Source organism: Barbatula barbatula, assembly GCF_947034865.1.
Source record: "Barbatula barbatula genome assembly, chromosome: 6".
Taxonomy (NCBI): domain Eukaryota; kingdom Metazoa; phylum Chordata; class Actinopteri; order Cypriniformes; family Nemacheilidae; genus Barbatula; species Barbatula barbatula.
In genome coordinates this window covers 20,721,654-20,734,051 of record NC_136765.1, presented here as the reverse complement: position 1 = coordinate 20,734,051, position 12,398 = coordinate 20,721,654, and the positions used below count along the sequence as shown (strand labels likewise).

At 37.9% G+C, this 12,398-nt stretch overlaps 1 protein-coding gene across 2 annotated transcripts; it reads right to left on the bottom strand.

Annotated features, from left to right (window-relative positions):
- Positions 1-555: 555 nt before the first annotated feature.
- vrk1 (VRK serine/threonine kinase 1) lies at positions 556-11,784 on the bottom strand. Of its 2 annotated transcripts, none has more exons than XM_079459399.1 (13): positions 11,674-11,784; positions 9,950-10,127; positions 9,806-9,861; positions 9,503-9,572; positions 8,867-8,954; positions 8,605-8,713; positions 8,283-8,375; positions 6,108-6,240; positions 5,816-5,936; positions 5,456-5,514; positions 3,194-3,363; positions 1,000-1,096; positions 556-824 (listed from the first exon to the last, which is right to left on the bottom strand). In XM_079459399.1, the coding sequence occupies exons 2-13, from the start codon at positions 10,113-10,115 to the stop codon at positions 709-711; spliced, it is 1,278 nt and encodes a 425-aa protein (XP_079315525.1). In that variant the 5' UTR covers positions 10,116-10,127; positions 11,674-11,784; the 3' UTR covers positions 556-708. The 2 variants fall into 2 exon arrangements, with proteins under 2 accessions (XP_079315525.1, XP_079315526.1); XM_079459400.1 differs by having other exon boundaries at positions 1,000-1,093; positions 11,674-11,739.
- Positions 11,785-12,398: the final 614 nt, after the last annotated feature.

The following is a 12,398-nucleotide window of genomic DNA, read 5'->3' as shown; positions in this document are numbered from 1 at the left end:
ACTCAAGATGACATCTGAACCTAAAAATACGCCTGCAAATGTTGTCGCTGTGTTATCAGAACCAACGTTAAAGTTACAACGTGATAACAAGTGGTACATCCACAACTAACTTTTAATGATAGCACTTTGAAGCCATTTCCTAGCGGAAAACAGGAAGGTAAGAAAGACTCAAGTGAGCGTGACACAGAAAGTAGGACCCAAGTGTTAGTCTTTTGTCTCTGCCTGATCAAATGGCAAGCGAGCAGAAAGGCGCAAAGCCCCCTTCTCCAAACGCTCGCACCCGGCTCTGCGGCGTCTGCCACGCGTTCGCCCGCCTCGACGCAGGTATCAAAGACCAGCTCGCCTCTCCCACAACCGTCAGAGTGCCAGCCGAGCGGCGGCTTTCATATCGAGAAAACAAGGGGAAATGCGGAGGGGGGTAGAGTCGGGACTCTGAGCTCCTTCAGGGATTTCCTTATCGGGGGCAAAGCAATCCCTCTGGACCTCATCCGCGTAGACCTGATTATTCAAGGCATTACAAAGGAGATGAAAATAACTCACGACTTAAAGCCACTGTCGTATTTTTTCCCCTTATTTATTATTTTTTCACTGTGAGAAAGTGTGCCCAACATCTTGCTAAAGAAAAATACAACCACGGAGAACAAATACAGACCATAAAATTTAAAAGATACAAAAAGAAAAACAACTTCGATTAGAGTTCGAAGAGGATTAAGAGTTCTTCTTAGGCCTTCTCTGGCTTTTCTTTGCCACTGGCTCAGTTGAGGCCTCAGATTTCTCTTCTGTCGGACGCTTTACGGTTCTCGCCGGCTGCTTTGCCCTGGTCACTTCAGAACAGTGAATAAATGAGTTAATTTTAGCTCCTGACCTCATATTAAGCACACACAATATCACTAAAGGTTCACTGTATGCCAAAAAGTTAAAAAATTAAGTATATCATTTCAAAAACCACTGGGCTAAGAAATTAAGAGACCGATAAGGAACCTTGAAAAGATGTCTCACCTTTCTTCGGAGGAGCTCGTCTCTTCTTTTCAGGGATGTCATCAGTTTCATCATTAGACTGGCTTTTTTCCTCCACCTTCTTTCGTTTCAGAGTCTTCTATTAAAAAATAAAGACAAATCACAGGAGTGAAGAATATGGAAAGAGCATTGGTCAAATCATTTGCATTGACCAGCCTTGAAGGAAGCTTTAATCAAATATTAGGAATGGACCTTTGCTCAGTAAACACATTAAAACTATCATGTGTGCTTTCAGCCTTTTGAACGCTTGTTGAGAAAATATTATTATAACCCCGTACAGATATACAAATAAAATAACTGAAACATGCAATCGTATTGACTGAGACGTTATTAATTACAAATCTATCCGTTAACCTACATGTCAGAATGCGAATTTACCAGAATTCCAAGTTAATTTACATAAAAAATGTCAACAATTTCATCAATCAAAAACCTTGTTTTCTTCCCCCAACGAATTCGAACATAGACTGGTCCAAATTTCGAGGAAATAACCGAACCAGGGGTTATGAAGAAGATGCACTTAGCGACAGCAATCAAATTCTCTCCTTTCTTCGCTCAGATCGCATAATGAATGCTCGCCCCTCTCTCGGACTTGAACTATCATCTATACTAGCCCCCCACCCACCCCCTCACATTTCTCTTCCATTTTGCCAATTGCTGCCTCATGATTACCATCCAGACCCTGCTGAGCCGAACAGATTGGCTCGATAATTACATACAATAACGGCAGTGGGCAGGTAACCCTCAGCTGGCATGGGCCAGCTCCCTGGTGGCACCTTCCATATGCAAACTGCATTGTGGGAAGCGAGGAGAGTCCGTCCCCTCCCCTGTCGTAAGTGCGGCTCACTGATTGCCGGCCCGCGCCGACTCCAAGGTTACCGTGTCAGCAAATTTGTGATACATTAGCAGGGAATAAACACAGGCACTCAGGACCTGTCTGTGGGAGGAAGAGGAGGGGCCGTAGGGATAAACACCCCAGTGCTGGAGAGAACCTGAGATGCAGACGGCTTTGTTGCCAAGAGCTCTTTGTGCCGGACCCCGTGAATGAAGCTATGGTTCTCACAAACTATATGATGTCAAGGGCATCTTTGCGGTATTGTACGTTTTGTTTTACATGATATTGGAAAAAAGGAACACAAAGGGCATCAGAATTCTCTCACAAATAGTTCATCTATATTGAAAAGGTGATCATGATACTTTCGAGGAACACCAACTTGAAATTTATGAAGAAAATGCATCGTGAAAGTGACAGAAGTAGCGATTTGTGAATTATTAATTCTTATCAGTTGAATCCTATTAATGAATTACTTTATTGGGACATGATTTATTTACAACTGATAGATCCAGTTGAATGAACTGATCCCATTGGCTAAAGCTCACTGAAAGGATTGTCAATTTTTCACATGGATTCCTTTAACAATATTTTGTCATGGTAGAGGCTTGACAGCCTTGGTCTTTCATTTTAATTTAATGGTTATCAAAAAACACAAGTGGTTGACCAGGACAACATGATAAAAAGAGCCATGCCTGTTTCACATGAGAGGGATCTTTTAAAGATTTAGCTATAAACCAACCTAAATGCTTAAATGCTAGTACTTTCTCACAAGTTTTAGAATTTATCGCAGTGCTTCAGATGAGTGTGCTGCTCATACAGACACCTTTAGGGTGTTGACAGCAATCTTGAATGAAACAAAGGTTTGCCGGGCAGATTCAAAAACAATTTCATTAAATACAACCTAGATTTTTATAGACATTTTGCAGATGAATACTAAACAAATCAAGATTTCTGAACTACAATTAAAAAGATATTAACATCAAGCCTCTTCACTGCAAAGGCAGGGTGATATGGCCAAGGTCGAAATTGGTGCTGACTGAAAAAATAATTTTAAGTTCAAAACACATCTGGTAAAAGCTTCACGCTTTAATCGTATTTGAAAATCAATGCGCCTGCCGCCGTTTTCTACTAACCCGAGCAATTAGGCTTGGATCGCGTTCGGGCATTTTAACTTTTGAAGCTGCTTTCAACAGGTAAACAAATTACAAGATGTTGAAATTAGCTTATTATAAATGCTGGGCGTTAAAAAGTGCACTTTGAATGTATCGTTTTCAATGGCTGAAAAGTGAATAAGGTTAATAAAGACATTGGCTTTCTAATGTTTTAATGAAGGAGACTCACCTTGACAGGCAGGCTTTTGCCGTTGGCCGACACTGTGAAGTCCAGTTTGTTGTCATCCGACGCACCCATGCTCTTCAGCCCTTGCTGCAAAATGCTTTGTAACTTTGCATAATCTGGCTTGTCGCTGTATTCAAGAGACTTGACCTCTTGCATGAACTTCCCCAGCTCATCTGAAATGTCAGACATTACAATAATCAGCATTACAAAACTGTTTTAAAACTAGTTTCCTGAATTTCATTGGTTGAAAAATATCAGTCAACAAATGGCTCGCCTATTCGCATATTATCCATTGTTAAACTTAATACAATTGACAGATTTCACTGTTGACTATGATTAACAAGTACATTTATCTAGCAGTCAAAATATGATATAAATGCTTTCAAACGCACTTATGAGTCAATGAATAAACTAAGTGTGAGCAATGAGCAATGTTATTAAGTGAAAGCTACTTGGACCATCAGTGTCAATAATCGCACAGAAGTCTCAAGTTAACAATGTAGCTGCACGTATGTTTTTGCAGTTGGCATCGCGCAGGAAAAACGGAACGGTCCCTGTAGGGCGACGTCTTCACAGAACATGCTCACACTTTAACCTTCAGGCTAAGTTTAGAGGAGAGCGGCTGACATTTGTCACTTTGTTCTTTATACTTCTCCGTTCACAAACTGTTGTTTACTGTCGGCTGCTAAAATAGTCACACCAAACAGAATTAGATGTGATGGCCGTGCTAACAGTGCCGCCTCCCATCACCTCGGTGTTGTGATGCAGCGTGTACGCACAAGACAACAGCCCGAGGAGGGATCTCGCCGTCTGCCACGCGGCTGTCACAGGGCTTAAGAACTGCCGTCACATCAGCGGTTGAGTAAAGGGAGCCAATGACGGCTTTGATTTTTAAACGATGCGAGGAAAGAACGCCCTAAAGTTCTGCAAAAGTGCAGACTGCCACGCAGTGACTGCAAAACTAATGCAGAGGTCGAAGAGAACAGAATGGGGAAAAACAAGTTTGTTTAAAAACTCTTTTTGGCTAATGCATTGTGCTCTCTCTATGTTTATGCTATATATATATATATATATATATATATATATATATATGTCTGTGTGTGTATATGTGTGTGTATGTGTATATATATATATACACATACACATACACACACATATACACACACAGACATTTATATATATATATATATATATATATATATAAATATATATATGCATCAACTTCTATGCCAAGTATTAATTTGGCATAGAACACACATAGAATTGATCAAATCTATAGAACACTAAATTTATTCTCTATTTGATCACAAAAAAGTGTAATTTCTGTTGATATTCCAAGCAGGTTTCAGCCAATAATCTCAAAATGATATATCCGTCACTATTCATTTGGCTCCAAAGTGTATGTTTTGGACTTCATCCTAGATTTATTCAGAAACGTGCGACCCCGGTGAACGCATTCTACCAAAAGAAGATATACAGAGTCTGCTTCAAATGTCCGTTCCACACCTGACGTAAAATGGTCACGCTCCCTTTTTAAAGTTAGTGTGAAAAATTGCTGGGAATAAGCGCAGGGCTGATAGATTAGTTGTAATTATGACTAAATTACCAGGTTCACTCTCATTATCAAGAGAAGAGCCCCTAACCCTCTTGTTTGTGAAAGTGCGTCAGCCCAATTACCGCTTGGCAGACAAACAGAAAATATAATATTGCAGAACTCACAGGTGCCTCGGCTTTGAAAATACAAAGTTCATAAAATGTATACTATAAAAAGGACGGGAGTTCAATTTGGTATCAAAACTTCTACTGTAAATGTAGGGCTGGGAGATATGTGGAATTTGAGATATTACAGAGATAACTATACTGAAGAAATGACAGAGTATCGTGAATATTGTTGGATATTAATATTAAAGTGCCGAAGATCACGCCAATAGACAATTCCACCCCCCCACATCTTGTGTAACACAAAAAGAAACTCATTATCAAAATTGCTAATTTTCTAAAGGAATTTGTGCACAAATTAGTGTGTTAAGTGGTTACTAGATCTACTGTACACTTCTATATACATGATTTTTGCTCCAACTATACAAATGAAAAAAAAATCCTCTAGAAACCATGCGTTTTAAATAGGGGCATAAACGGAAAGTCAAACCCTTTTTTACAATTCTAGAGCAAAAGCAAAAATATTAAATTCGTCTAAATTTGGAAAAATATGGAATCTGAGCAAATTCGGTATATTGTGTCAATGCACAAAACATCTTTTCTCACCTGGTTTATTTTCTGGGTTAAAACAGCTTTTCATAAACTCATCGATATTGTCTCTACACCTGAGGAAAGAAATATTTACAAACTAATCAAACAAAATCTTGGAAATTTACCATCTAGTATAATTCATTAAATCTGACCTGTTATTATTTGCATCTAGTCTACCGTGCAACTTCATAGTAATTAGTTGTAAGCCAATTAGAGGAAAAATCTGAGAGAAATTAATTAGATATACTGCAGAGGCATTGTTTTCATCTGATAAATTGATTTTTATTAGCCTGTGGCAAATAATAAGGTAAATTACATCTTGGTTTTCACAGCTGCACATATGCATGAAAATCCCTGTGAAACAAAGACCCTCACCTCAGTTTAGATTCTCTGACATACAGGGGGTCCTGAAGTTTGTCCTCCCAGGGCAGGCGGCCACAAACCCACTGGATCATGCAGTAGCCCATGATTTCAAGGTCTGCTCTCCTTGAGGGAGCTGAAATGAAATGTTTTCAACATCTCAAATTGCTTTTGGTGGCTTTAAAGAGGCAGGTTAACACTTTCATATTTTAACTTAAGTATCATGGTATATATCATTTCGGTAGTACAAATTTTTGCTATAGAGGAAAAGCAGAGAGATTTGATTTAGTTGGGTTTAGTTCCTTACACACTCCTTTGTGGGCATCAATACTGGTGAACTCAATGGTCCCGTCATGACACCTCTTTGGGTCTTCTTTGTACTCCTTCGGCTTGCCTTCAGGCGAGTATCTGTAGGCCAATCCGTAATCTACTAAATACACCTGAGTTTAGAAACAAAACCATTGGGTAAAAATGTGAACTGTGGGTTTCCTGTTCCTGTTCTAAAGCACTGCTAAAACAATTACGACAAGGTTTCTGAAAATTAATTAAGAGCAGAAAGAGTGATTGCCAATTAACATTATATCATCTATAAAAAAGGTCTGACAATTAGCACTGTGACAGGTGAGTTCTCAAAGCAACAGCAAGTAGTTAACAATGTTTCAAAGATCCCAGAACAGTCTGTGTGCAAATTACACATTCATCTTTTTCTAATTTTGCAAGCGGTACAAAAATATATAAGTGTCCAGGAGGCGTTTTAAAATGAACTGCATATGAATACACAAGAACTCATACAAATATCCAGCCACATTAGCGCACCATCTAAACTTAAACATCTTAAAGCTGACATTTATGACTGGGCTGTTTAACTGAATATTTTTTATTGAAAGCAAAAAATGGATTGCCTGGGTATTAAATAACTGCAGTCTGATGAGTCATATTCATCGATATTGGGGCATGTTTACATTAACCACAAACAAAATGTGTTCAACCCACAACGCCAACTGTTTAACAGTTTGTGGGATCTGTCATCGTATGGTCAGAAACATCTCACATGACTCATTACGGCAACTGGCTGCTGTGCAAGATTGTACAGAAGGTCTTAAATATTTGACACTAGTTTAACAAATCGGGTGGTCTCTAGGGACAAAAATCATAATCGCGATGATTTTGGCCAATATTGAGATCCCGATTATTTAACACGATTACTCATTAACCTTTAAAACAACATAGAAAATAACAAAAGGTAGCTTTTAAACTTTAATTTAACTGGAAACTAAATGTAAAGAAATAGCACTCATGATGAAGTGTGAAGTGGATTTATACTACAAGAAAAGAGAGGATCCTTGCAAAATGGAATCCAAATTCACAAATATATACATGGGGATTTCTATTCAAATACTTTCCAATAGCTGTTCAACATTAAGACTTCTTATACCGTGACTGCATCAGATGCGAACATGACACTGGAAAAAGTTACTAATATAGAATCAATTTTAGCTTGCCATGTATTGCCGTCACAGCTGGTGATTTTTTTTTGTTGAAAAAACACCTTTTCTAAGTAGTCGCCAGGTTGCATTGCATCTGGTTTGGACAAGGTGTTATGCATAAAGATGTTTGAGAATTCAATGAATTTCAGCAATGATCTTTAAAATTCCTTCCGGAGGTATTGTACACTATCACAAAGTTCAGGAGCTCATACAGTGAGTGAGTGAAGGTTTTCTCAAAGTCAAGCGATGGTCCTACTCTCCATTAGGTCACTGAAATTAGGGGCGTAGCAGCCATTATTCTTATGTCAGAGGGTGTGTGACCTACCATTCTAAAATTGCTTTTTTCATAGTATCAATTATTACTTTTAAAGACCCTATTAAAATCCCTCCCACACACAAATTGTTTCTATGCCCTGATTGAATATTTATCATTCAGTCCACCAGTTGAAAATAAGCTTTTCAGTGGCTGTGAACTTTATGTACACCGAAACATTTATACAACGTAGAAATAAACAAATTCAAAAGCAACGGCCTATAATTTTTTTGATTGGTATAAAATGCCAAACGTAAAAAATTTGTTCATAGTCCCCAGTAAGCAGCGACTAATCCCAAGAGGCCGAGTTTAAATTGTGACTTTAAAAATAGCAGTTTAATAATACACCACTGATACATTATTAATCTTCAAATTAAATATTTGCTCCTGCCCAGCCCCCAACCTTATTTGCTAGAGACTGCTCCAATACTAGCTCTAATCTCTCCAGTTTATGAACCAAGCATTAAAGGCTTAAATTGTTTTTCCTTTTTTCCACCCAAATCTCATTAACAGATGGCAAAAAATTAGACAAGTCCTTTCTTATATTCGAAATGATGGTTCTCCAATTAAAAGGAGCAAGAGCTCCTTATAGCTCTGCATTCTAAAACACATTCTTCCCTTTATGAGCTGTAGAGCCATAGCAAGAGTCTAACGCTAAACACATAGAGGGCTTGAAACAAACCTGATTTGGGTTGGTGTAGGACAGGAGAAGGTTGGAGGCTTTGATGTCTGCGTGCACATATTCATGTTCGTGGATGTACTCTAAAATATCAAGCTAGAGAGATGAAAAACGTTAGCGAATGTAACATTATGGGAATATAATAATGTGTACCACTGCCTGTCATGTCAAATGGCACAACATAAATATTTTTAACATGATGTACACTAACATACGACGAGATATACTGTGGTGTAAGATAAGACCAATACACCTATGAATTGGCGATATCTGCAGTGGCTTCTGTAAATTAAAAAAAGTTAGCTTTTTGTGACAAGAAACCTACAAGTCTGATGCCCAGCTGAAGAACCAGTTTCCGTGGAAACTTCCTCCCATTTTCCTCGAACTTTTTCTGCAGATCAGTTCCGAATCGATCCATCACCATAAATCTATATCTGATGAAGAAAATCTATTATCTCAAAGATTTTAGTGAAATAATAAGACTTCCTAAAAACAAAAAACTCTTAATCTTAAAAAAAGGAAATAAAAGCTACCATGTGATTATCAAAATGTTAATAAACACCAAAGTTTAAGATTTCCCCACCTACCTCTTGCCACTTTTCTCATGAAAACCAGAACCCCAATATTTAGGAACTCCCAAATAGTCCATTTTCTTTGATTTCATCCAAGTCCTTACTGAAAACAACAAACACAACATTATTAGTACGAAACGTACAGAACAATAAGCGCTTTCAAATTAAAGCAAATCAAAATATCACACTAACAGTAAGAAACTAACTTACATGCAATCAAACAATGCGTTCATAAATAAAGTGCGCAAATTATTCTAAACTTTTATTCCCCAAACTTGTGCGTGCTCCAAGTAATATAAGAGTATTCCTTAGAGACCAAACTGTGACTGTGCCGCAAGGTAATCTGCTGGTGGGACAAATATTTACCAACATTACAATATTCGTATGAATAAAACATGAGCATCCCTTAGTAATATAGCAGTTAATTGTCAAGGGAGACTGACATTTGGATTGTTATTAAATAAAGCGCAATGCTGTGGCCTTAGGGCAGCCATAGGAGCCACCAAAGGCACAGAGTTGCGGTTTGTCTGTCTCCATAAAGCTCTCAGTGGCGAGCTCAGAACTTTCTTTAATTAAAAGAGATGCTCTTTGACTTTTTTCAATCCGGCTCATCATGCATATGAGGGTGTGTTCGCAGTCATGGGGGCTTACTTAGATCAGGCTTGGCAGCTCGCATGTAGAACTTCAGTTCAGAGAACAGAGGGCCGTTGTCACTTGGCTCCTGGAAAAGACGGTAAAAAAATATTAAAAATAACTGACAAAAAGTACAACAAACTAAAAGGAAGATTTAGGTTCACTCAGTTAACTTTTGTGTGACACATCACCATTACTATTCCTCACTTATTCATAGCAAAATGACAATGATGCAATTTTGACCAAAGCACAAATTGTCTCTTTTTTCAAACTGTGCCTTATAAAACACACATTTCCATTACATTAAAACACTGTCCTTACCACTTTAATGACATAAGATGCATCAGCTCCAACAGATCCAGAGGAATCTTCATTTGCTAAAAGGATTTATAACAAATTCAGTACTAATAAAGCAACAGAAGCAGAAATATTTTGAAACTTTCTTAAACATCTTGTTTATTTTACCAAGATACAGCAGGCCAAAACCTCCTTTCCCAATAGGCTGCCCGAGTTTCCATCTTTTCTTTGCATTGTCGGTCAGGACTTCTCCAGGTGGAAATTCTTCAGCCAGTTTCCTCTTTGGTGGAGCTCTTGCTTTTTTCACCCCATTTGCTTTGGCCTTGGGTGGCATTTTACTGAATGACTGTGTAGTGTCAAACAAAAGAAAACCAAGTTCCAAGTAAATTATATGCAGGTAAATGAGATACAGTTAAAAGTCTGAGATCAATTATAAAAATGTTTTTACATTTTTGGACATTCGCAATTCTCTTGCATACTTTGCATTCTAATTCTCAATTACACATGAATTATAAACAATATTTTTAAGTAAACTTAAAACATTCAAATAAATTACTATAATATGTCTTTGTATTTGGCATGCCCCCATATAATTATTTTTAAACATGATGCATAATCCAGGTTTTCCTCTCATCTAGTGGATGTTAAAAATAGCATCTGGTGTTCTTCAGTGAAAGCAATACAAAAAAATGATAGTGATAGTTTGCACAAAGGATAAACTAAAACTTTATTTCATGGTTCAATAAAACACTTCTCTATATAGTCCCGGACTTCTAGACATCACTGTATGGTTTGCGTTTAGGCTATCATGAAACACTTCCCTCTATATAGTCCCAGACTTCTATACCTCACTGTATGGTTTGTATTTAGGCTTCTATGAAACACTTCCCTCTATATAGTCCCAGACTTCTATACCTCACTGTATGGTTTGTGTTTAGGCTTCTATGAAACACTTCCCTCTATATAGTCCCAGACTTCTATACCTCACTGTATGGTTTGTGTTTAGGCTTCTATGAAACACTTCCCTCTATATAGTCCCAGACTTCTATACCTCACTGTATGGTTTGTGTTTAGGCTTCTATGAAACACTTCCCTCTATATAGTCCCAGACTTCTATACCTCACTGTATGGTTTGTATTTAGGCTTCTATGAAACACTTCCCTCTATATAGTCCCAGACTTCTATACCTCACTGTATGGTTTGTATTTAGGCTTCTATGAAACACTTCCCTCTATATAGTCCCAGACTTCTATACCTCACTGTATGGTTTGTGTTTAGGCTTCTATGAAACACTTCCCTCTATATAGTCCCAGACTTCTATACCTCACTGTATGGTTTGTGTTGAGGCTTCTATTAAACACTTCCCTCTATACTTCTATACCTCACTGTATGGTTTGTGTTGAGGCCTACATGATTTAGTCAGATCTTACTTCATCACACGTTAGCGTTAATGAAATATCAACTTTGCCTCCATTAAACATACAAAAATAAAGAAACAGAACAGATAAACACGTAGCTGGATCCAGCAATAAGCATTAGCATTGCTAACATCTACACATGACATCTGTATTTTACATACATTTAACTGCAACTGTACACTTGGTTTCACTTTGTCATATTGTTGATGCTGTTGTTGTACTTTCCAATGAAAAGAAACAAACATTGTGGGACATACAACATTATTTTGATGTCTGAAACGGTTATCACTTGAATGATACCGAACTGTTCTGGGGGATGCAGAAAACCCGCAGTCACACATTTTAACCGGCTGTGCTAGCTGAGTTAGCTGCCTCATGACGTCCCGTAATAGGCATTAATACAACTGCTCATCCACATAATCCGCTAATATAAACATACGGTCACAATGCTTTAACAAAGCCGATTGCACTAACCTTTTCGTGGGTAACTATCAGGATGCAACAGCTCTTCCTCTCCAAACTTCCCGCAAAACTGCGCTTCAGAGTGAGGGTCGACACACACGATTGGTCAGAAACAGAACTGCGCGCTTCCGGGTTTTTCCTATGCATGATGGGAAAAGTAGTTTCTGGAATGTTATCGCACAAGCAACGTTGGCGTTCAAATTAATGAAGTTTTTAGTCAAAATAAAGAAGCAACGTGCATTTTTGTCTGTTATTTTTCAGATAATCCTTATTTCAAATTCCCAAATCGAGAGCGTTCATTTGTTATCACGTTTTACTGACTTAATAGAAAGTAACGCACAACGTTGCGTGTTTTGGCATTCCTATGAAATGAAAAGTTTAGTACAGATAGTATTGGAAAACAAGGAGTGAATTGAAATTGAGTAAAATTATGCAGGTAAAGTATATTAATGCTCATTTAAAGCACCGTTCATATATTCGTGTGAGCCTACTGTAAATATGCCACTTTTTCGTTCATTTTTATTTCGTGATACATTAAATGTAATGTAAATTCCCAACTGTTAGTAGCCCTCCCAAATACGTTGACTCTGTTTTTCAATGTGCGTATTTAATGTTGACTTTTTTTTACCACTGTTGAGAGGCACATCGTTTATGAATTATTAACTATATGGTATCCTGTGACTGTTGTAGAAGTGCTTTGCTGCGAGTTTAAGTTTCCTACTGCTGGTATCCATTGG

Excerpts from the sequence above, each read along its gene's own strand:
- vrk1 (XM_079459399.1), bottom strand. The coding sequence starts at position 10,115 with ATGCCACCCAAGGCCAAAGCAAATGGGGTGAAAAAAGCAAGAGCTCCA. Across the intron at positions 5,937-6,107 it reads TGATGCCCACAAAGGAGTGT|CTCCCTCAAGGAGAGCAGAC; the intron begins GTAAGGAACTAA and ends ATTTCATTTCAG. Across the intron at positions 3,364-5,455 it reads TAACCCAGAAAATAAACCAG|ATGAGCTGGGGAAGTTCATG; the intron begins GTGAGAAAAGAT and ends CTGACATTTCAG.